Source organism: Dipodomys ordii, unplaced genomic scaffold (genome assembly GCF_000151885.1).
Source record: "Dipodomys ordii isolate 6190 unplaced genomic scaffold, Dord_2.0 Scaffold5, whole genome shotgun sequence".
Classification (NCBI taxonomy): domain Eukaryota; kingdom Metazoa; phylum Chordata; class Mammalia; order Rodentia; family Heteromyidae; genus Dipodomys; species Dipodomys ordii.
This window is the reverse complement of record NW_012267221.1, coordinates 4,798,234-4,824,367: the sequence shown is the minus strand read 5'-3', so window position 1 is coordinate 4,824,367 and position 26,134 is coordinate 4,798,234. Positions and strand designations below refer to the sequence as shown.

The 26,134-nt window shown below is 37.9% G+C and overlaps 1 protein-coding gene across 1 annotated transcript in view; it reads left to right on the top strand.

Moving 5' to 3' along the window:
• The window catches only part of Neb (nebulin), a 212,880-nt gene that overhangs the window by 31,617 nt on the left and 155,129 nt on the right, over positions 1-26,134 (top strand). The window contains exons 20-36 of the mRNA XM_013027220.1: positions 4-111; positions 203-307; positions 1,934-2,032; positions 3,552-3,656; positions 4,998-5,105; positions 5,189-5,302; positions 9,439-9,636; positions 12,128-12,235; positions 13,911-14,009; positions 14,726-14,830; positions 14,922-15,029; positions 16,579-16,890; positions 16,990-17,196; positions 21,775-21,879; positions 22,468-22,575; positions 24,317-24,628; positions 25,583-25,789. Coding sequence (XP_012882674.1) covers positions 4-111; positions 203-307; positions 1,934-2,032; positions 3,552-3,656; positions 4,998-5,105; positions 5,189-5,302; positions 9,439-9,636; positions 12,128-12,235; positions 13,911-14,009; positions 14,726-14,830; positions 14,922-15,029; positions 16,579-16,890; positions 16,990-17,196; positions 21,775-21,879; positions 22,468-22,575; positions 24,317-24,628; positions 25,583-25,789 — 2,508 coding nt within the window. The remainder of the gene's footprint in view (positions 1-3; positions 112-202; positions 308-1,933; positions 2,033-3,551; positions 3,657-4,997; positions 5,106-5,188; positions 5,303-9,438; positions 9,637-12,127; positions 12,236-13,910; positions 14,010-14,725; positions 14,831-14,921; positions 15,030-16,578; positions 16,891-16,989; positions 17,197-21,774; positions 21,880-22,467; positions 22,576-24,316; positions 24,629-25,582; positions 25,790-26,134) is intronic.

Genomic DNA, 26,134 nt, shown 5'->3' with positions numbered 1-26,134 from the left:
CAGGCTAAATACAAAGATTTGTATTTAAAGAATATCTTGGGACATTATGTAGGCAGCTTTGAGGACCCATATCATACACACTGTATGAAAGTTTCAGCTCAAAATAGTGATGTAAGTTTGAAGGCAATTATTCATTTCTCACAGTGACATTGTTCGGGGAACAACAGCAATTTTGATCTATTTCTGTTCTTCCTCTTTATAGAAAAGTTACAAGGCAGAGTATGAAGAAGATAAAGGGAAGTGTTATTTTCCTCAGACAATAACACAAGAATATGAAGCAATCAAGAAGCTAGACCAGTGTAAAGATGTAAGTGGGCTTACCATGAATTCTTATAACGGTTTAGGGTGCTTGTGCCACCTAGTGGTAAACTGAGCAGGAGATTAAATACTAACATCAAGTGATTAGCAGGACATCAGCAATTTAAAATTTTGCCTGAAAAAAATTACAATTTTGCATGTTGGGTGTGTGTGTGTGTGGAATTGGGGAACATAAAAATGAAGTTGTTTACCAACTATCAAATAATTTCATGATTTAGAAGTCTTTCATTAATGTGTGTATGTGTATATTTGGGGCAAAATGAGGGATATGCAGGTTTGTGAGAATTAGGTTTTCATCACTGAGCAGATTTTTCACAAGGGACTAGCGTGTGCCAAGCATAGTTCTTGGTGCTGGGAAGGAGTAGGTAACAAGGCAGACTGCCTCTCCTGGAGCTTCCTTTGGAATGAGAGAAACAGACAATAAACAATGGATTCCAGGAATGCAAATGATACCAGACAATGTTAAAATGCGCACAGGATGGTGTTAAAATCCTAATATTCAATGTACCTATGTGAAAATGGAAACAGGTAACTTGAGGGTTGGGAGAGATGGAAAGGAAGATGATGGGAAGGGTAATGTTGGTCAAGATGCATTGCACAATACCTGGGCACTGATGGCTCATGTCTGAAATCCTAGCTACTCAGGGGGCTGAGATCTAAAGATTACTATGAGACGCTTTTGTTATTGTTGTTGTTGGTTGTGGTGCCTGAACTTGGCCTGGGTGCTGTCCCTCAGCTCTTCAGTTCAAGGCTAGCGCTTTACCATTTTGGCTACAGCACCACTTCCGGCTTTTTCTGCTTATGCAGTGCTGAGGAATTGAACCCAGGACCTCATGCATGCAAGGCAAGCATCCTACCACTGACCCATCTTCCCAGCCCTACTATGAGACTCTTATCTCCAATTAACTGCCTAAAAATCAGAAGTGGAGCTGTAGCTCAAAGTGGTAGAATACCAGCCTTGACTGCAAAAGCTCAGGGACAGTACCCAGGTTGTGAGTTCAAGTCCCATGACCAACAACAAGAAGAAGAAAAGATGCATTTTACTCATGAATTGATATGTGCAATTTAAACCCCTTTGTAACACTGTTTAAAGATAATAAAATAATTTTATTTTTTCAAAAAATAGTATTAAACTAGGATAATGTGAGGGAGCATGATTGGTTGGCCACTTTAGACTCAGGAAGGTATGAGACAGTAATGTCCAGCCCTGCCAAGATCAGGGTAGAGAAGCCAGAAGAAGACCCTAAGAAGAGAATGAGGAATTGGAAGGTTAGGAGACAGCTGAGCTTTATGGGGAAGGGGGAGGACTGTGAACGATAATATTGTAGGAAAGGAAGGAGGGTAGATGCAGGGTAGCTTGAATACCAACTTCAGGGGAAAGCTGGTTCAGGGAAGATTAATATAGTGGCAGAGGTGAAGCAGGAAAACAGGCAATTCCAGGAGACAGAAGTCAGGAAGGAGAATGGGAAAAAAGTAAAAGAGATGAGATAAGAATGTATCAAAGTTTGAGGAGCAATCAAACAATTTTTTACTGGAACCTCTTCATACATGAGTGTGAATTTGACAAGAATATAAAGATACACTTAATTTTATTAAAGTCTATCTTCTTTTCTAGCATACTTACAAACTCCACCCGGATAAGACTAAATTCACAGCAGTCACTGATACTCCTGTACTATTGCAAGCCCAGCTCAATACCAAACAGCTTAGTGACGTAAGTATCTTGACTTGTGCTTTGAAGGTTACCTGCATAGAGTGCTTGGTTTCATTTAAAATGTCACCATTTACACACTTAATCTTCATGGACTCATCAACCATCTAGTAATGTGGCTCTGTGGCTCAAGTGGTAGAGCACTTGCCTTGAGCTGAAGAGCTGAGGGACAGTGCCCAGACCCAGAGTTCAAACCCCACGACCAATACGTACACGTGCGCGCACGCATACACACACACACACACACACACAAATTGCTCCTATGGTTTCCATTAATTTACTGATTCACTGATTTTTAGTAAGAATACTGTGCTTTCTCTCTAGGACCTGTTACATAGACACTAAAACACTAAAATCAGGGCCAGAAAGAGCCTCCATTTGGGTGGGTAACTAGGCAGATATTAAGTTATGAAAACTTCTGAAAGAGAAAGAGACACAAGTACCATAAAGACTTCAGACAATAAAGAAACTACTACACACAGATTATAATTGTATGATGTTGTGGAAGGCATTAATGATTAAGGAAAGTTGAAGGCAGGAGTGGTTCAACCATGCAGAGATTAGAACAACCGTTTCCATTCATAAGATCACCTAGTGACCCTGTTAAAAATGTAGATTCTAATTTAGTAGGCTTTGGGGGAACCCCCATATTTTGCCTCTCTGCTTGTGCTTTGTACCATCAGCTACAAAATTGTACAACCTAATTTATTTGCATTCCCTTTTTCTACCTAATACTGCCTTTTCTAAACGTTAAATTCCATGTTTAAAATTTTAGTAGGAATTCATCATTTTAGCTGTGTAAATATCTTTAGGGTTATCGCTCTTTTGTTGTTACTATGATCATAGTATTTAATACTTTTCATGTCCTTCAGTCACAGAGCAGTGACATTAATCAGATATGTTTGTCCCTAAGCAATTAAATAGCAACTTCAAATCTGGTTATACCATAATCCCTGAAAGAGAGGGTAAGAACTCAGAGCCTTTTCTAACTTTGATAGCATTGTGTACCTTAGTGTGCTTTTTCTTAGTACCAATGAATTAGGTATGTACACACACACACACACACACACACACACACACACATATATCTGAGCTGTTGGAAATCTGTGTTGGTCCATTTTCAGTTGCTATAGGAAAATACTTGAGACAAAATTATTTATAAAGAATGAAGGGTTACCTACCTCATGGTTCTGGAATCTGGGAAATCCAAGAGTATGGTGCTCGTATGTAGAGATAGCTTCTGGTTGCATCATAAAATGGTAGGAAGAGGACATCATGTGATGGGACGAATCAAGCTAGCCAGACAGGTGGCTTTCATAACAAAGCCACTCCTGTGATCACCCATTTACCTACTAATGTATGAGTGGATTAATCCATTTATCAGGGCAATGGCCTTCATACACAATTACTTCCCAAAGATCCTACTTTTCAAATAGCCATTAATATATGACTGGAGATTATTTTTCCAATACTGAGACTTGGTAGACACCTTCAACCCATAGTTGAACCCACTGTTTTTCAGCTGAACTACAAAGCAAAGCATGAAGGTGAGAAGTTCAAGTGCAATGTGCCAGCAGATGCTCCTGAGTTTATTCAACACAGGGTCAATGCCTATAACCTGAGTGACGTAAGTACCAAAGCCACAGATGCCTGTTTGGTGTGTGAGATATATGTGTTTAAAAATAATCAGTCAGGCACTAGTGGCTCATGACTGTAATCCTAGCTACTTGGAAGGCGGAAATCTGAGGATTGTGATTCAAAGGCAACCTAAGCAGGAAAGTTCATGAGACTCTTATGTCCAACTATCCATTAGAAAGCCAGAGGTAGAGCTGTGGCTCAAATGGTAGAGCACTAACCTTGAGCAAGAGAAAATACAGCCCAGAGACAGTGGCCAGGGCCTTGAGTTCAAGTCCAGGACCAGCACAAAACAACAGCAACAAAGAAGACAGAATCAAGAGTTATGTAAATAAACTGTACGATTGTTAACCATTGTGAAAATAGAGATTTAAGGCCCAAGTACTCTTAAGACTCTTACTTAGCAATCAGGTTTAATTTTCCTTGGCACTTGTCAGTGTTTCTTCATTTATCCTGTTGCCAATCACTATTGTTTTCAAGCTCACTTTCATGCAAATATCACATTTCATCTTCTTTAAATGGCTGTCATTTTGAATTATTCTTTATATACTAAGGTAATAGTTTTTACAATGTTCTCAACATTCAAAAGAGTATGCAATATTCCCATTCTTTTTCCCACTTATGGAAGAAGATACTAGATGATAGACAAATTAAATTATACTTATATTGCATAAAATTACTTATCGGTTAAAAAAGACTGTGTACCAATGGGTAAGAATGTTGAAAAGGGTAACACTGATAAAGATGTATTATATTCATAAACTGCTTTATTGAATGGCAATTCCTTTGTACAACTACTTAAGGAGAATAATTAAAAATTAAAACAAATAAATAAATGATGTATTAGATAAAAAAAAGCTTATGCCCAGGTGCTGGTGGTTCACAGCTGTAATCCTCAGGCAACTGAGATCTGAAGATAGAGTTTCAAAGCTAGACTGGGCAGACAAATCTAAGAGATTCTTCTCGACTGTTAACAAGCTAAAGAAACTAGAAGTGGAGGTATAGCTCAAGGGATAAAGTGCTTGAGCAAAAGTGCCAAGCAAGAACATGAATCTCTGGTTTCAAGCCCCAGAACTGAAACAAAGGAAGAAAAATCTAATTCGAAAGCCATTGTCATTTCTAAGGCAGATTATTTTCCATTTTGTAGCACACCAGCCTTGTAGAGTACTAGCCTTGAATGGGAAAGAAGCAAGAGTTAAGAGGTCCTGAGTTCAAAGCTCCAATACAACAAACACACACAAAGAGACTGGAAAATTTTAAGCATTTTTATGTATTACTCTGTGCTCAGTGTTGATTTTTAAAATAATTCTTTTACTGAAATGTTTCTGTCCAGAATGTCTATAAGCATGACTGGGAGAAGAGCAAAGCTAAGAAGTTTGACATTAAAGTGGATGCCATTCCCCTGCTGGCAGCCAAAGCCAACAGCAAGAATGCCAGTGATGTGAGTGTGGCTCTGGGTCTGGGCAGGGAGGCCTGAGGGACGCTGCCTGCTGGGCAGCATCCAGCATGAGGATGTCTTTGCAGGTGATGTACAAGAAGGACTATGAGAAAAGCAAAGGGAAGATGATTGGTGCCCTCAGCATTAATGATGACCCCAAGATACTGCACTCCCTGAAGACGGCCAAAAACCAGAGTGATGTGAGTGTCCATCTTAGGCTCAAGATGGTCTTCCTGCTAACATGCTTAGAAGGGCTTGGGGGCGAGGGTGGAAGTTTGGGTGGTAGGGGACAGTGGTGGTGGTGATGTAACACATAAAAACATTATATATTGCGGGTGCTGGTGGCTTAGATCTTTTTTTTATTTTATTTTATTTGTGAACATACTGTACAGAGGGGTTACAATTACATGGGCAGGATAATGCGTACATTTCTTACCAAGCATTGCAGCCTCCTCCTTTGGTTTACCCTTCACATCCCTTCCCAGCCTCCCCACTCCCCCACAATCCCAACCCTTCTCCTTCCCCCCCCCCAACCGACGTTGTAAAGCTCGTTTTGGACATGACAACTTGTACTTCTCGTTGTTGCATCAGTGGTGGCTTAGATCTTTAATCCTAGCTACTCAGGAGACTTAGATCTCAGGATTGTGGTTCGAAGCAAGCCTGGGCAGAAAAGTCCAGGAGACTCTTATCTCCAAGTAACCACAGGAAAACTGGAAGTGGTGTTGTGGCTCAAAGTGGCAGAGCTGTAGCCTTGAGAACAAAAACCAGGCCCTGAGTTCAAGCTCCATGGCTGAAAAAATAAAAGAAAGAAAAAGAAAAAAAGAATGTATACCCAAAGGCCCAATCTTTTTTTTTATTTGGGGTCCGGTCACGGGGCCTGAACTCTGGGCCTGGGTGCTATCCCTCAGCTGTTCAGCTCAAGGCTAGTGCTCTACCACTTGAGCCACAGCACCACTTCCAGCTTTTTTCTTTTTGCTTATGTGGTGCTGAGGAATCGAACCCAGAGCCTCAAGCATGCAAGGCAAGTGCTCTACCACTGAGCCACCTTCCCAGCCCCCAAAGGCCCAATCTTGTTCACAAGAGCTTGCTGAAAAGGGCTTGAAAAGTAGAATGATTTCCCAGGGTCTTGTTGTTGCATGTTTGGGAAAAACTTATTATTGATAGGCACTTGAAGTACATTTCACTTTGAAAATGGTATGCATTAATCTTTAATACATTATCATTCTCAAAACCTCTTGGAAAACATCATCAGATGTTTTAATCTAAATGAAAAATGTCCTTTAGGATTTAAAGTACCAACCCCTGCTTTCACTATATATGATGTTGGTATATGTGGAGGGGAAGGGAAAAAACAAATTGTTAAAAAAGGGATACAGGAGGATCCATTGCAATAATAAGATGTACAAGTTGTTATGTCAAAAAACGAACTTTACAACTTTGGTTGGGGGGGACGATGTGTGGGGGGAGGATACGAAGGGACGGGAAGGGGAAACACAGGAGGAGGCAACAATGCTTGATAAGAAATGTACTCATTATCTTACCCATGTAATTGTAGCCCATCTGTACAGTATTTTCACAATAAAATATATTTTTAAAAAAAGATTTAAAGTACCTTTAGCAGAAAATCATGACTGAATATACTTATCCATGCTGTTAATTGACTTTAGTCATTAGTACTGGCCTAGGCCTAAGAAAAACACTCGATTAATTATGTAACCCTTTAAAATACAATTTTTAAAAAAAATTCAGCTAATGTACTCATTATCTTGCCCATGTAATTGTAACCCCTCTGTACAGTATTTTCACAATAAAAAACATAAAAGTAAAAACAAATAAATATACAAACAAAAAATTCAGCTCCCTCCCTAGAAAACACTTTTTTAAAAATAACTTTTGCCTAAATTTCAGGGAATTAATAGATTTTCTAAAGATTATCTTTAGGCTAGTATTTGCTATAGAGAGGCAAAGATCTAGTATTACAAATTACAGTATATACTGTATTTTAAACATTTTTTTATTGTGCAAATACCATACAGAGGGGTTACAATTACATGGACAAGGGAATGAGTACATTTCTTATCAAGTATTGTTGCCCCTCCTTTGTTTCCCCTTCCCATCCCTTCCCATGTCCACCCGACACCTCCCGTTCTCCCCACTCCCCCCACACCAAAGTTGCAAAGTTCATTTTCGACATAACATCTTGTAATCTCATTGTTGCAATGGGTCCACCTGTATCCCTATTTAAACAATTTGTTTTTTCCCTTCCCCTCCACAAATTATACCAACATCAAATACAGTGAAAGCAGGGGTTATACCGTGAGGGAGGGACATACAAAGCAACAAAGAAATATCTTATAAATATATTTTTAAAGCCTTAGAAAGCTGGATGCTTGTGGCTCACAGCTGTAATTCTAGTTACTCAAGAGGCTGAGATCTGAGGATTGTGATTTGAATCTAGCCCAGACAGGAAAGTCCATAAGACTCTTATCGCCAATAAACTATTCAGAAAAAGCCAGAAGTGGCTCAAGTGGCAGAGCACTGGCCTTGAGCAAAAGCAGCTCAGGACAGAGCTCAGGCTGTGAGGTCAAACCCCAGGAGTTGCACAAAAAAAATAAGGACAAAGGAAAAAGAAAAGAAAAAAGAAAGAAAGAAAAGAAAAAGAAAAAAGATAGAGCTAAAACTGTTTATCCCCCCCCCACATACACATACACACACACACACACACACACACACACACACACACACACACACACACACACAGAGTTTACACAAGGCTTAGATGATCCCTTAGAGTAATAACAGTGTTCAACATAGACTTGCACCATTTACTTTAATCATGTATTCATATAATGATGTGTACACACCTTCTTCCTTATCAGTAAAAATGCTCACAAATACAACACTACTAGCCCCTTGTCCTTTCTCTACTCAAGAAGGCTCCAGCTCCTGTTGATGTCATGTGTAGCTTTATCTTTTATTTTTTATCCTGCCACCAAATGCCTTAGAACATGAGATACCAATAAGTTTACAAACATTTGTTAATAACTGGTGTCAGCACCTGAAAGAGATCATCAATGGGGTTATGCTCACATAATGCCCAAGCTAAAAGAATCTTTTAAAGGCATTTGGATATTTGACAATACTTTGTCTACACTGGGATGTATCTTCTGGTTTGAACAAAAACAAAAGAATCAAAGCAATTCAGTAATCACTTCCTCACACCATCTACTGTTGTACCATTGCTTATCAGTTTCTTCTAACTAAAAAAAAAACTTTTAAAATGTTCTTATGATAATGAATTTCCATTTTTATTTTCATAAGTGAGGGTCTAGATTTATAATTAAACACTAAATTTATTCAGTAACCATGATTATCCACAAAATATCAGAAAGTAGCTCAAATTCCCTAAGCTAAAGATCCAATCATTTGCGAGGAAAATTACTACAGAAAATTTTACAAAGTACATCTCTATTTACTGGCTTGGGTCACTAACACTTTGAGTAGTTATAAAGAAGAGAAGGTAGTTTTATAGCTTTTGTAAAGGAAATTGGTCAGAATTTTTTTCTCTGTTGAAGTAACTGGTAAGTTGATAATGATGAAACAGGGAATTTGGCCTAATTAGCACAATGTCTAACCATTCCAGAATACCTGACAATGAAGGTGCCTCCTGAGGCCCAGCCAGGACATTTGGCTTATGAGAGCATAGTACACAGAGCCAAGGTTACTTTCATGGCTCGGTTTCACCAACTTTGTTCCCCTGAGGTTATATAACTACAGCAGTCTGAAGCTTCTATTAAATTGTCACTAAAATTAAACTTGGAATGAAAAAACAAACACGCTTGCTGTTCTCAGTGGAGCTCATAATAGATTGAAAATGTAACTATCATTTAAAAATGACTCTAGAAAGCTTGGAAGATAGTTCTATGTGTGAAGTAGACAGGCGATAAAATCAATGATATGAAATGACTTTCATGTGCTTTTCATTAATTAGAAAATACATCTTGATTGGGAAACTTGAAGTTAGCTTTCATCAACAGAAACAATGCTTGATAGCAGGCCTTTTAAAATCCTGTTTTAAAATAAGCCCTGTATGAAACAGAAGCTGTGGCCCATTCCTAATGTCTGCTGTCACTCTCTATAGTTGCTATTTGATCTCAAATGATTTGGGAGGATCGGTGCAGATGTGGTTTTTTAGGGGATTTCAATGATAGGTGAGATAGGAGCAGATTTGGGAGCAAAATATCTCAGTTGTTTGTATCTCTTCATCTAGTTTGTATTTACTTTGCTTTTGAAAATCCATTAGGGATTTGTATTAAATGATCATTTCCTGTCACAGCGTGAATATCGCAAAGACTATGAAAAGTCAAAAACCATCTACACGGCCCCGCTTGATATGCTCCAAGTCACTCAAGCTAAGAAATCTCAGGCAATTGTCAGTGATGTGGATTATAAACACGTCTTGCACAACTACAGCTACCCACCTGATAGCATCAATGTGGACCTCGCCAAGAAGGCATATACACTGCAGAGTGATGTGAGTACCTGAGTTTTCTCTACTCTCTCTTTATTATTGTTGTTGTTTTTGTGCCAGACCTGGGGCTTGAACTCAGGGCCTGAGCACTTGCCCCTGAGCTTTTGTACTCCAGGCTAAAACTCTACCACTTGAGCTACAGATCCACTTCCAGCTTTGTGGTGGTTAATTGGAGATAAAAGAGTCATATGGATTTTCCTGCTTGGACTGGCTTTGAACTGTGATCCTCAGATCTCAGTTTCCGTGGTAGCTAAGATCACAGATATGAGCCACTAGTGTCCAGCTAAGATTACAGACATGAGCTGCTTTACTCCCTCTTTTGAAGGTGGAAACTAAGAAGGATTTCTAAGTTGAGCAAGGTTTCTGACTTCTCACAGACTCTGTAGGGTCTTCTGTGTATAAACAATCAGGTCATGAGAAATTACCCTTGTAGTATTAGAGGTGCTCATCCTTGGGTATAGGGACATCTGATCTGGCATGCACTCCATTAGCAACCTTGCTGGGTCTAGAACCTTCCTCTGTTAAATTGGAATTCAACAAATGTGTTATTTGGAAGGTCTAAGTGGATTCTAAACACTAGTATAATGCTTAAGGCCCTTTTGTAAATGCCTAATAAACATTAGTTATCTTCAGTGCATTTATTATAATCACATTCATCATTATCATTCAATTTTATACAGATTACTATGTCCTGGGAAGAAAATGTCATTTGCAGCAGCATCTTTTATTGCTTTTTTCTGCCAATTAAAACTTCTTTAGACAAATTTCACTTATAGTATAGTATAGTGTACTTAATATTCATACATATTGCTTTTGTCAGAATTTCTTTCCTTTTTATGACCAAATTAAATTCCATTATCTATATCACATGTTATTTATACATCCATCTGCTAATGGATGATTAGGTTGACTTCACCTTTTAGTTACTATGACACCAATAGAAGAATGTTTCTTCAAAGATCTTCCTTTTAATTCTTATAAGAATATGTCCAGGAGCTGAAATGATAACTCATATGGTATTTTGGATCATATAGTAGTTCTATTTTTAACTTCTTTGGGGAAACATCATATTGTTTTTCTTGCTTGCTACATAATTTTATACTCTCACCACTAATAGTTCCATTATTGTTTCTTAATATTTCTGATTCTTCATATCAAGTAGATTGTAAATCTTGCAAGGGCAGGGACCAAATGCTTTCTTTTTATTCTTATTCAACACTAAAGATTAATTCTTTAGTCTTTATATCAGCTATGGCCAGACAACAAAAGTGACTCATTATTTTAATAAATGAAGTAACTATCTCCCAAATAAGACCAGTTCCAAATAATTGCTTCTTAAACAAATTAACAAGCATAACTATTGTAAAATCTCTTGTTAGTCAATGTAGAAAAACTGATAATATAGGTATATACATGTGTAAGTTCAGTGTGCACAAAGCACTTAGGAAAAATGACTATGAAGTCTTATCTAATTAGAAAATGAGCAGTTATTCCTTCATTGTGAGTTTCAAGTCTAACCATAAAAATGTAATATTTGAAGTTTCAGGGAATGAACCTCTTACATTTAAACATGTAAGTACAGTCATTTGATTAATTCTTCAAAATAAGCATTTTCTGGGTTAAATTTAGAATTCTACATACTCCCATTTGAGCAGGAAATAAGAACAAAATGGACTAAACACTCAAAAGGAGAAAAGAAATAAACCTTGGGGCTGTTCAAAAAAAATCTCTCACAAAAGAAATATATAATTTTTTCCAAGTCTTTCCATTTCCTAACAAATGGGGCAATGTCATTCTCTCTGATGGAGGAATAGAATTATTATATTAAGTGAAGTAAGCCAGGCCCAAAGAAACTTAGGTCCCATGGTTTCCCTTATTTGCAATAACTAGTATATGTCTGAGTCAAGCAGAAAAGGTCAGATAAGTTGATGTTAGAGAAATGAGCCCTAAGATATGTATTCAAATGTTTTTTTTTTCTTTCAGGTGATTGTTTCTAACACATTTATAAGATTATTTCTTTGTTGCTTTGTATGTCCCTCCCCCATGGTATAACCCCTGCTTTCACTGTATTTGATGTTGGTATAATTTGTGGAGGGGAAGGGAAAAAACAAATCATTTAAATAGGGATACAGGTGGATCCATTGCAACAATGAGATGTACAAGTCGTTATGTGGAAAAATGAACTTTACAACTTTGGTGGGGGGGAGGAGAATTGGGGGGAGGGATGGGAAGAGATGGGAAGGGGAAACAAAGGAGGAGGCTACAATGCTTGGTAAGAAATGTACTCATTATCTTGCCCATGTAATTGTAACCCCTCTGTACAGTATTTTCACAATAAAAAAATTGGAAAATAAAGAAATATATAAAGTAATCTCCACCTATGGAGAAATAGACCTGCTAGGATTTTTTTTAAGAAATGGTTAAAATAGTAATCATTTTAAATCAAAAGGATGACCCTGAACATAGACATGTACATTTTCTCTTGGTGTTTTAGGTGGAATACAAAGCTGACTACAACAGTTGGATGAAAGGCTGTGGCTGGGTGCCTTTTGGGTCTTTAGAAATGGAAAAGGCAAAACGAGCTACTGAAATCCTTAACGAGGTAAGCCCATGGGCTTTGTTCCACAGGCTAGGAATGTGTTGGGTTTAAGACTCTCAAAGCCATGGGAAGTGTCCCCTTTTCTGCTACATTCCATGATCATTATTACTGGGAACAAAAGGAAAACCACTTGCATGAGTGGTAGATAAACACACACTTGTGCATTAACTGTAATCACACATGCTAAATATTTGAAATAGAAATATTTTAACAACTTTATAAAAAGATATAATTTACCTATCATCAAATTCACCTATTTTAAATATATCCCTTTACAAGTTTAATAAATTCATATAATTATGCAGCCTTCAGCAAAGTGAACTTAAAATGCTACGAGTATTCCAAAAAGTTTCCAAAAAAAATGTTACTTTTCCATCCTCAGACCCCAACATAAAACTCTCTCGAGGTTTATTTTTTCTAACGATTTCTTTTGCTTCTTATGATGTTTTTGAGGTTATCCATGCCTATGCCTGTAATTCATTCCTTTTTTTAAAAAATTAGTATTCTTCCCTTGTATGGACATAGCAGATGTTGATGTTTTCTTTGTCAGTTAGTGGTGTACAGGTTATTTCCAGTTTGGGGTGATTGTCAGTAATGCAGCTGTCATCTTTGAAAAAGTATGCCCTATGTTATAAGTGTGATGACTCTGTAGTAGTTCTATAAATTACTATTAAGTCTTTAAAAAAGCATATCTTGAGGATTTTAGAGCAGCAAGTTTCGCTGTCCTCAATCACTAGCAGCTGAAAATGCATTGTAATCAGGTGACTGTGTCATCAGAGGGTGACTACCTGACAGACAGAGGTCTTAAAGATGTTCCAGCTTTTATCTGTCTTGTTACTTTGTGTTTTTATTTTGTTCTAGTGAACACAGTTTGCGAGCTCTTTCAGAGGAAGTTTTGGGGTTTGTTTGTTTTTGTTTTCCGAATTGCTTGTCTTCAGAAACCTAAAGCTGATAAAGCAGTGTTACCCTATGTGTAAAAGTGAGAATGTATGATATGTACCAAGGATGAGGACTAGGAACATAGAATAGAATGGAGGATTAAAGATAGCTAGATGTTGCTGGTTCCCAGTTGGTACACCTTCTCACAGTTCCCCTTCCTTGACTATTCAAGGTTAATTGATAACTGTGGTGCTAGCTCCAGCAAAGCTAGCAAAGCAGGGCCTCTCCATCTTAGTCATCTCTCATTCCTGGCTGTTGCCCTAGATGCTTAGCTCCTCCTCCTTCAACTGAGAGGCATCTTTCTTCAGTTGCTAGTAGAGTGACAGGAAAAATGATGTCCCTAAGAATCCATTAGTGTCATGCAAACATACCCAAAATCTTCTTGCTTGCTTTACTATGACTCCTTGTTAGAACATTATGATGTTTATGGATTCAGCTTAGGGGGGAGCAAACACTTCATGCTGTAAGCAAGAAATGAAGGGTTAGTGTATGTCTGGCTCCTGAAAGTTAAATTGGACTATGCTCTAACTCTTCCATAGCTAAATCAATTTTAAAACATTGGCTTGTGTAGTGTGTTTCTTTTTCATTCAAGCCAATCAAGGTATTAGTATTTTTGTATCTTAGTATTATATATAAATGTAGTTTACTATTTTAAACTGCAAAATACATTTTGAGGTTTTTGATGCATGTTAGTTTAAGTGAAAAATATATAATTTTCTCTTTTTGATTTGTCAAATAGAAAAAGTATCGACAACATCCAGACACACTCAAGTTTACCTCAATTGAAGATGCTCCAATTACAGTACAGTCCAAAATTAACCAGGCCCAGAGGAGTGATGTAAGTGTTCAACCTGTGTATAGTTTAATAATTACTAATTAACACAAATATATTTGAATGCAATGATCACCCATAACTAAACTACAGTACATTTACACAAGCAATTATATATTTCTCTAGCTGCTCACTAATAAAACACAACTAATTTATATCTTCAGGGTATTATGCATATTATGTATAGGATATTATGTATTCAGTATATATGTAACCCTTCTTAATGATAACTACAAGAATCTGTAGTAATGAATATAGAGGCACCAGATCTTGTGGAGGAATTCTATTTTAAGGATTCTATCTGAAACTAGGACAAAGATTCTATGTAGTGTAAACTATACCCCTAAGTCTCTCTAATCTCCCACAAACTTTAACAAAGGTGGCTAGAGTACTCCATCCCATCAGCCTTTCCTATCTTCAAGAAAGTATCTGCAGGTTAATATTTTTTATCAGATCACCTCCCTAGGCTAAGTTCTACCAGGTTTCCTTATCTTGGTTCAGACATCCCTTGTGCATGCTAAGAGATCTTTGCTGACAGAACCAGCACTGTGGTAGGAACTTGTATAAAAGTGACCTTAAATACCCACAAATATTTGCAGATAAAAATGGGGGCAGGGCAGAGTGACTTTCCTAAAACTTTCCTTTGGCAAGATCTCCACTCTGAAATTACTTTCTTGTTCATGAAATGTTTATTCTTTGTCTATGTACCATTTCTCTTCTAGATCAATTACAAAGCCAAAGGAGAGGAAATTCTGCACAAATACAACCTACCAGCAGATCTACCACAGTTCATACAAGCTAAAGTCAATGCCTACAATATTAGTGAGGTACATGTGTGGATTTTGGCTGATGTTTGTATGTATTCAGTCTTCACTAATGTGGCCTTGGGGTTACACTTGGATGACATTTTTCTTTCAGAATATGTACAAAGCAGACTTGAAAGATTTGAGCAAGAAGGGATATGATCTGAGAATTGATGCAATTCCCATCAAGGCTGCCAAAGCTGCCAGGCAGGCAGCAAGTGATGTAAGTCCATCTAGGGTAATTAGAAAATGTGGGTGGGTGAGTTGGGGCCTCATGGGTTACTCAATAGTCGCACATCTACTGGAAGCAAGTCTAGCTAAAAACTACTCTAGAAAGAAAGCTTTCTAAACAGATCTGAATTTTCTTGGAGGACAAGGCTGGTATAATTTTCCACTAATTACTTCTCATATTCACCGAGAGTTTAAAAGTATCATCTAGATTTCTGTACAACTTCACATTTCTTCTCTTTTAAGAAATTAAGAAGTAATTTACCACTTAAGTTGTAATAGCCTCCTGGTGGTAAAATTTTATCTCACATCTCAATTTGTATGATTTCCTTCTCTTTCTTCTCCTTCCCTTTATTTCATCTATTGATGGATGAATCGGTCTCAAGTGTCACAGCAGCTAATAGTTGATTGGTTTCCACTGATGTTTAGAATTTTAATTTTTTTTTACCATTGTTCATTTTCACTTAGAAATGGACTGAAGTCACATTGCTATTTGAGATGTTAATGGCGTTGGCTAGGGCCCTGCTTGTTGTCCTATAGGAAGCAGAATCCCTTGCTCACAGGGTCTTCAGTTCCTCTGAAGGGTTTGCGTTTAGAAGGCAGCTGTGTTCACCACTATATCCCCAGTAGAATAGGCAGTTTATGTTTTTGTGACCATCCCCTGGCTCCTGGTTTTTCATGAGCTTATCTGGGCACTCCTCTGGTAGATTTACTTTTTCTGCTCCATGTGAACCAGATGTGCGCCCAAACTTTCTTTCTGACTTCCCAGAAAATTCCAAGCACAATATTACTGCTTCAAATGAGGTTTACATGGCACGAATATGAATATAATTAAATAACAAATGTCCAAATTCTGAAAAGCTCTTCCACCTGCAGTTTCTCAGTGATGTGGACATTTCTTTCAGCCATGCTGTGCTCCAAATACCACCATATTCCCTCGTATGTCTGCTTGTGTCTCAAGCTCCTCTCCAAGTCTCCCTTCAGAAGTCCAATCCCTTACCTTTAATGTTCAGAATCAATTAGTGTGTACCACTGGCTCCAGGCCTCTCTTTGAATAAACAAGGACTCTTGAAAATTCTACAACTGCTAAAATTCTAGGACTAAGAAAAGAAGTAGTATGTGGAACTCTACCAGTCTTAATGTCATTGACACAGCCTGTGACATACTTTTGTTTCCATTCTTTCCCAGTAACTATGTGCAAAAATATAGACAATTACTTTGTCACTAATATGAATTATGGGAACAGTCCCAGTCCAAGTGATTTAAAGTACACAGGATACTAAGCATAAACTACAAGCATCATTTCACACAGGGACTTATTTATGCATGATTTTGGTGTCTGCAGGGCCAGGAGGTTGGAAACAGTCCTCTTTTCAGTAACAAGAAATGTCTCCTTGTACAAGTGAATAGCTTATTAGTTATTGATATAGAGTGTCAAATTTGAATCATGGCCCTATTTTTCTGTAAAATCTTGTAAACTACATTTAAAAACATGCATCTTGAAAACTACATTTTAAAACATATTCATCTTTTGTTTCCAACAGGTTCAATACAAAAAAGATTATGAAAAGGCCAAAGGGAAAATGGTTGGCTTCCAAAGTCTCCAAGATGATCCTAAACTGGTTCACTACATGAATGTGGCAAAAATACAGTCAGACCGGGAATATAAAAAAGATTATGAAAAGACCAAGACCAAATACAATACACCTCATGATATGTTCAATGTTGTGGCTGCCAAGAAAGCTCAAGACGTTATCAGCAATGCCAACTACAAGCATTCTCTTCATCACTACACCTACCTGCCCGATGCCATGGGCCTGGAATTGTCTAAAAACATGATGCACATCCAGAGCGATGTAAGTGCCATGACTCCCACAAGAGGTCCCCCCCCCCACCGCACCCAGTTCTGGGCCCATCACCCAGGTGCTTACTCTTCTTTCTCTCTGTTGCTGTAGAATGCCTACAAGGAAGATTACAACAACTGGATGAAGGGCATTGGCTGGATACCAATTGGTAGCCTTGACCAAGAAAAAGTTAAAAAGGCAGGTGATGCCCTGAATGAAAAGAAGTACAGGCAACATCCAGATACTCTCAAATTCACCAGCATCGTGGACTCCCCAGTGATGGTCCAGGCCAAGCAGAACACACAGCAAATCAGTGATGTGAGTACTGAGAAAGCGTGAGGGCATAGAGTGTGGAGGGGAGCTTTTTAAAGAAAAAGCTAGAATCAGCTCAATAGTTTTATTCTTCAGAGAAGTGTGTTTTTGTTTAAAACTTATTATTTTATACAATTAGTGTAAAAACAAAAATGATACTTTTTAAACAGTGGGTAGCAAAAAAAAATTTTTTTTAACCTTCCTTTAAAAACATTTTCCGTCTGGGCACTGGTTGGCTCATGCCTGTGATCCTAGCTACTCGGGAGATGGTGATTTCTATGAACATGGTCAAAGCCTACCTGGGTAGAAAAGTCTACCAGATTCTGTCTTTTAAATAACTGGTGAAAAGTTGGGCTAGAGGCATGAAGTCAAGGGGTAAAGCAGCAGCTGAGGAGGTAAGCCAAGCATATATAAGGTACCAGCAAAGAAAAGAACTGCATTTTAGCTGCCTTTAAGACAGTGTCTTTAAGAGACTTTGTTATTTTGGATACATTTGGCATGGATTGGTAAACAGCTATATTCTTTATTATTGTGTTTGTGGTAATGGTGCCGAGGTTTGGATTCAGGAATTCATACTCTCATACTGAGTTGTCACTACCAACTGTGCCTTGCCTCTTGCCTACAAAAAGTTCTATTTCAATCCTTCATGTACATACCCCCCCCACAACAAATTTAGCCTAAATCACACACTCCTTGTGGCAAATTCATCTTATTTAATACTAAGCTGACATTTGCTTTTCATATATGACTGTATAGGAAAACAGCACAAATGAGTGTATTTGTTCCTCAGAATTCATTCTCAATGAGACATTTGAAATGTTATCTTGGTAGAGATAAGGATTGTTTTCTAACCTCCCATGGGCAGTATATATGCTCTGGCTAATGTTGACAGTTTTGTTTATTTTTGAAAAGGTTATAATATTTATTTATTTCTATTTCATTTCTTCAATGTTATATTAATGTATACAAATCTACCAATACAGATTAATAAGTGCTCCAAGAGCATAATATAGTTCTGACTATATCCATGCACTCACTAATTCATACCATTTCACAAACCAGCACTACTATTTCCAGTTCAGGAGAATCAGATTGAAAGAGCTTACATCACTTTTCTTAGTTCATATGATATGAAATGGTAGAGCTGACAAGATTACCTTCAAATTCTATTTCTCTATCTTCTCAAATTTTCTGGTATAAAACACAGATATTTCGTTACTACTTGCTTAGCCTGGGATCACATATTCATTAATATTCCTCATCTGAATATTTGAAAAGGTGCTTCAAGCATGGTTGTCTCCAATGATAAAGTATTTTGAAATACATGGCAGATGTCTAGAACTCTTTCATAAACTCTCATATTTAGCATGCTAAATGAACAGATCATCCCATGAGTGTCTAAATAAATGGGTGGAAGGATAGTGTCAGTCTGGTGGAGAAACAAATGAAAATTGTATCCTCACATCTGAACCTCAAGCTCTGAGAAGGATTGAGCCATGTTGGAAAGGGAGATAGAAACCACCTCTTTTTCCAATGTGCCAACTATGCAAAGCCTACAAAAGAAGATTAACTAGTCAAAACTGTGACTAGGTAAATTAAAAAGTACCCCAAGTTAAGAAACAATTTTCTGTGTACTGTGGTAATTAGTAATGTTGACAATTTTAAAGGAAAGTTTGAAATGTAGAAGAGTTAGAAGCACAGCAGAAACATCCACTCATTATTTCACATAGTCAGTGTTTGAACATCTATGTGCTGACCATTTCATCAGTGCCAATGGCATACGGGTGACATAGAGGAGGCTTAGTGAGACATAGGAATTAACAATGGCCTTGGGGTTGGAGGTGTGGTTCAATTGGAAGAGCACTAGCCAATGAACAAAACCAGCTGGTACTGAGTTTGAGTTCTGGTCTTGGACCTAAACAAAAAAGGAATTAACAAGAGCTTAAGAAAAAAAGCGCAAGTCTAAACAGTGTTTCCACACAGAGAAGCAAGAACTGAAGGAGAGATCCATGTTAAGAAAGTACAGATAAGTTGGTAACTGCCTGGCAGTTTCCTTAGAAAATTTGCCCATTTTTTCCTTTGCCAGTGAAGGAACAATAGGGACAGTACAAAAAGAACACATGGTCAGAGATGAGCTCAGGATTTAACCTGATCGTTGAGGGTCTCATATGCTAATTGTAGAGTATTTTGGACATTACTAAGTCCGTAATTTGTAATGTTGAAGATTTTTAATTTATGGAGTCACATCATCAGTCACATTTTAAAAGAGAATCTGGCAGAAATGGTTGGAGACTGGATGAGAGAAATGAGATTGGAGGCAGAAGGTAGTAGTAGTAGTAGAGATTGTTATAGTTCTCAAAGAGAAGACTTGAATGAAGCTGAAACAAGGCAAAAAGAATTGGTAAGAAGGAGGTAGAATCTGTGACATTTTGTTCTTCAAGGCAATTGGGTTCTAGAAGAAATTATTCAGTACTTGAAGATACATTTAAATGTCGACATTTTAAGCTGTGGGATTAAATCCTATCTATTCAGAAGACTGCAGTTGAAAGCCAGCCCAGGCAGGAAAGTCCCTATGAGCCTCTTATCGCTAATTAGCCACTCAAAAACCAGAAGTGGATCTGTGGCTCAAAGTGGTAGAACACTAACTTTGAGCAATAGAGCTCAGGGACAGCACCCAGACCCTGAGTTTAAGCCCCATGACCTAAAATCAGTCAATCAATCAATCAACATTTTAGGTTTATTTGTGTATGCACACTATTGTATCTGTAACACTCCATGAGGTCATCTCTAGGAACTATAGTAAGTGACAAGTTAGATTGGAAATCTCTTTCAGCCAGTGACCCTGGCTCTTTTCAGTTTTAGAAATAGAATTCATTTATTCTCAGTTACCAAGATGAGAGCACAATAAAGTCTCTATATTATATACTTTGGTGACTTTCAGTAAAAGTATATGTAATTTCTTAAATTAACAAAATAGCATAAATAAGAGTGGTAAATCTTTTGATATAACCTTTGAATTCCTATAAAATACCTTCAGGTGAGCTGGGAAGGTGGCTCAGTGGTAGAGCGCTCACCTTGCATGCATGAGGCCTGGGTTCGATTCCTCAGTACCACATAAGCAGAAAGAAAAAAAAAAGCTGGAAGTGGCGCTGTGGCTCAAGTGGTAGAGTGCTAGCCTTGAGCTGAAGAGCTGAGGGACAGCGCCCAGGCCCATGATCGGACCCCCACCCCCCAAAAAAATAATGCCTTCAGGTATGAAGAAATTATTGTATACTTTCACTGATACAATTATAATTGGAAACTTTTAAACAGAAATTTTAAAAAGAAACCATTCTAACCATCGTCTCCTTTCTAGACATGAAAACTCCAAAAAACTAACAAAAATTTAGGAGCCTTTAATTCCATTGGCAAAGAACAAATATATCTAGCTCTAGTGAATTCTGTTGTTTTAGGATTTTATATTTGGATTTCCTTTATACTTAATAGAAAACCCAGGTTTTCTATTAAGAATTTTTTGTCTTTTAATGCATAGAATTGCCAATACAGTGCTTTAAAAAAAATAAAATGAATGTTCTTGGTGTTTTTCTTTTTTTTTCTTTTTTCTTTTGGGTCCGGTCATGGGGCCTGAACTCTGGGCCTGGGCGCTGTCCCTCAGCTCTTCAGTTCAAGGCTAGCGCTCTACCACTTGAACCACAGCGCCACTTCCAGCTTTTTTCTTTTTGCTTATGTGGTGCTGAGGAATTGAACCCAGGGCCTCATGCATGCAAGGCAAGCGCTATACCATTGAGCCACCTTCCCAGCCCCTTGGTGTTTTTTAATCTATAAAAATGATGAGGGTATCCGCTTTGGCAACACATATACTAAAATTGGAATGATACAGAGAAGTTAGCATGGCCCCTGAGCAAGGATGACACGTAAATTCATGAAACATTCCATATTTTTAAGACTTGGAAAAATTATATTAAATGAAGTAAGCCAGGCCCAAAGAAATATAGGTCCCATAGTTTCCCTTATTTGCAATAACTAGTATATGTCTGAGAAAACAGAAACTGTCAGACAAGTTGATGTTAGGCGAAATGAACCCCAAGATAAGATTCAAATGTTTTTTTCTTTTTTGCAATTGTTTTCAACATATTCATAAGATGATTTCTTTGTTGCTTTGTATGTATCTCCCCCAAGGTATAAGCCGTGCTTTCACTGTATTTGATGTTGATATAATTTGTGGAGGGGAAGGGAAAAAAACAAACTTTAAATAGGGATACAGGTGGACCTATTACAACAATGAGATGTACAAGATGTTATGTCAAAAAACAAACTTTACAACTTTGGTGGGGTAAGGGGGGTGAGAGGTGGAGGGGTGTGGGGGTGGGGGTGGAGAGGGGAAGGGATAGTATGGGGAAACAAAGGAGGAGGCTACAATGCTTGATAAGAAATGTACTCACTATCTTGCCCATGTAATTGTAACACCTCTGTATGGTCTTTTCACAATAATTTTTTAAAAAAATGATGGGGATTGACTAGGAAAAACTCATTTAAGCATGCATGATATATAATACACTTTATTTTTGTTCCTGTGTATTCCAGATCTTATACAAAGCCAAAGGAGAAGATGTGAAACATAAGTATACTCTGAGTCCTGATCTTCCACAATTTCTCCAGGCCAAGTGTAATGCTTACAATATAAGCGATGTAAGTAGGGTCTTCAATGTGTGGAAACAAATTGTGACAATAAAATAATCGAATTTTAGAATATGACAATTATTTTGTCAATACCTTGACCCATAGAGTATATCCCTTGATATGCTCTTTATCTCTAGAGTTAGCCCTTTTAGGGGTAGGATAGCTCCATGGGTTATAACACTCTTCTCTATCATGTATTTCTCCAAAACTTCTAGTTTATTTTCCATTTGGGAAAAGTTATTATCCGCTAGATATAGCCACCATGTCTTCTCTTGACCTTTCTTTCATAGACTAAACAGCTTAATTCTCTCCCATTGGTTCTCACTTAACCATGGTTTGCAGAAGTCTGCATTCACCCATCTTTCAGAATCCTCCTGAATATCCAGACCAGATCTAAGTGAATAACTAGTACAGTGTCCTATAGTTTGATGTGTCCAAAGTATTACACTGACCACAGGACTTTATTGGAAGAGCTTGTACAGCAAGGGATCCTATCAGCTGACATCTGGAAAAGATCAAACCAATTCCAGCAGTTTTAGAATCATGTTAACTGATTAATATACCACTGCTTATACATCCTTTGCTTTTTCATCCCAGGTCTGTTATAAACGGGACTGGCATGATTTAATTGCCAAGGGAAACAACGTGCTGGGTGATGCAATTCCCATTACTGCTGCCAAGGCATCAAGAAACATTGCCAGTGATGTAAGTTTAAAAAAAGTTAAATTTGAGTGATTGCCTTTTTAAAAATGGGATCAAAATCTATGCTTGTTTTAAATTGTTTCCTCATTGAAAGCAATATGCTGAGTTAATGACTTGAAAGTTCTCCACAAAATATTGTTTTGAAACCCTGTCACTTTTCCAACATTCTTGTTGTTCTTTTCGGTTGACCCCACTTGGTAGAGCTGTCATAAATTTGACAGTGGCTTTTGCTGTGATTCATAGCCCAAATTACCTTTGCTGCCACTACTCTCTAACAGCCCTCATTCATTTTTCATCAAAACACCTTGACTGACACTAACATGTTAAATTCAGATGACTGTCTGAATTACAATTATATTTTAAAAACTGAAAACATGATATAAATATACATAGTTTTGTGAAACAAATGGACAAGAAAACCATATAATTTTGATTCAGGTACCCATTTTATCTGTATTAAAAATAAACACATACACATTATCATCTTTGAAAAAGAAAATTTTCTAAAAGCACATATACCTTGCTGGGTTCCCCATCATCATACTCCTGGTCCAGGGGCTATACTCTTGGTTTGAGAAAAGAAAAGACACAAACCACAAGTAGAGCCCTCACAGGAAATATGGGGATATTGAGACTCCACAGTTTTTTGGTAGGGATGGTTAACAGTGCTGGAAACCTCCTTCTAGCTTAGATACAAAATAAAAGTTGATAGTATAACTTCAACTTTTTTTTAGCAATTGCATGGTGCTCCATCCCTCCCCTCCACCAACTGCTGCCCCACTGTAGTGGGCCTAGTAATTTATTGGATGATCTGCTCACATGCTAAATCCTGGTTTAAGAATCCAGGCAGAGGGCTGGGAAGGTGGCTCAGTGGTAGAGCGCTTGCCTTGCATGCATGAGGTACTAGGTTCGTATTCCCCAGCACCACATAAGCAAAGAGAAAAAAAGCTGGAAGTGGTGCTGTGGCTCAAGTGATAGAGTGCTAGCTTTGAGCTGAAGAGCTGAGAGACAGCGCCCAGGCCCAGAGTTCAGGCCCCACAACCAGACCCCCCCCAAAAAAAAAGAATCCAGGCAGAGCACAGTATTTGGGTAGATTTGAATTCTTTGGCATTTTTGTTTGACCTATTTCAGATAGCTCAATCTACTTCTCATTGCTATTCCCAGCTGTAAGGGATCTTGAACAGATTACAGTTTTCTGGCCAGAATTTTACTTATGAGAAAGCCTGTGGCAGTTCTGGACCTTGTTGTGGCTCCTTAATTCACTTCAAGCTGCCTCTTCCTGGAGCTTGAAGAGGAGCTGTAGATAAGTGGTATGGGGGAGACCAGCTACCTGCATAGGTGGTACTCAGATCTATGAAGTGAAATCATATATTGGATTAGGAAAATTCACATTCTTGAGAAGCCAGAAAATAGGTCCAACATTTGGAAGGGGACATGTTCATATGAAGTGTGAAATCTCAGTTGATTTAAAATACAGTTCTATACTTGTCACCTACAGAAGTCAAGACAAAGGGGAAAAAACCTGTTTCTTAATTTATCATTCAAGTATTCCCTTGAAGCCTCTACCAAGTTTGAAACAAATATTTTCATGCCAAATTTCCTGGATGAGGTGTATTTACTGTTTTTTTCAATACTTTTCCCAGAAAAATCACAATGTTCTGAGTGCCTTTTTGTGTGAATGTCATTGTTGCACCTAATGTTATCAGCACCCTAGAACTTTGCTAACTAAATTCTGTCTTTGCAGTATAAATACAAAGAAGCTTATGAGAAATCAAGGGGAAAGCATGTGGGTTTCAGAAGCCTCCAAGATGATCCTAAACTTGTCCACTATATGAATGTGGCAAAGCTGCAGTCGGATCGTGAATACAGGAAGAACTATGAGAACACTAAAACTAGCTACCATACCCCTGGGGATATGGTTAGCATTACAGCAGCAAAGATGGCCCAGGATGTAGCCACCAATGTCAACTACAAACAGCCCTTACATCATTACACCTACCTGCCTGATGCTATGAGCGTAGAACACACAAGGAATGCAAATCAGATTCAAAGTGATGTAAGTGTGTACCATGTAACAGAACTAGATGTGTTTGTTCTTAAAGGATGGTCATTGCTGTGCATTTTATTAGAATTCAGACGGCAGTAAAATATTAGAGAAAAGCACCTTAGAATAGGTAATGTGTGATAAAAACTACCAAAGTGCATGTTAGACTAGTGGTTTCTGCTGGCTTTCTGTACTTATATTGCCATCATTGACATTGCCTTTATTAACTTATGGACAAAAGATAAAGCCATATTCCTTAACTATGTAAGAAACTTTGATTCTCAGTCAGAGGTACTCTCGTGGGCCTCTATGAATAATAATAGTGGTTTAATATTAGTCAAAGAGAATTTTTTATGCTTCCTGAATTAGGGAAAGCTTACTTTGTTTATTAACCCACGTTCACCTGATCTTCTATGTAACTCTGTGTAATGAGTCATCTAAAATGAAATGAGAAGTCTTTGGGCTTCCCTCATGATTCATGGAGAGCCACACAGTGAGATGTTTAACATTCAGAATACTCTGTCTTCAGGAAACAGATTTCTGTAAGAAATTGTCCTCTGTAAAGGAAAGAAATGGTATTCATTTCTTGGTGCTCAAGAAAAATCTTTCTGTCTAGTTGAAATCAGGAATAGCTTATTTGGACAGTGTATGTGAAACTCAAAGTTTTGGAGTCTTCAGTGAAATCAAAAGGAAAGCTCAAATTGTCAAGAGATAGAACATTTTGAGCAGTACCCATAGAAATATATGACCCAGATTCCTGTCTGTGCTGTATGATAAATTCTAACAATAGAATTGCTTTTCCACATTATCCAGTTGCAGGTAATAAACTGTGTGACAGACAAGTCAGACAGGAACATAGGAACATAGGGAAATAATTGCTGTTCCCCTTGGATGGAATTACAGAAACTTCCTTGAATCAGACTTATGTAGGATACTTTCTCATAAGAGCTTATTACTCTCTTGCAGAACGTATATAAAGATGAGTACAACAGCTTCTTCAAGGGCATTGGATGGATCCCTATTGGCTCTCTGGAGGTTGAGAAAGTCAAGAAAGCAGGTGATGCATTAAATGAAAGGAAGTATCGACAGCACCCAGACACCATCAAGTTCACAAGTGTCCCTGATTCCATGGGCATGGTTTTGGCTCAACAGAACACAAAGCAGCTAAGTGATGTAAGTGGCTTGCTTCCCTTCAAAAGGATTTGCCCATGAATAACCAACCCTCAATGCCAAGCCTCTCCACCACCTTTCATAATTCAATATGTGAGGATGCATCCATGTTACCAAATAAACGGCTCTCAGGAATAAAAGAGAGATGGGTTTTACTTTTGAAGCAACATGGAATATGAATACAGGGAAAACAGGCAGGGGAAAAGTGATTTTTCTGAACTTGCTTTGTTTTGTAAATGCAGAGAATCTGTGCCATTCATAAGCAGACACCCCCGACTACCCACTATACACACGGAATGGCATTATTGTAATCATGTACAACTCTGTCTGAATTGCAAAACAAGCTAT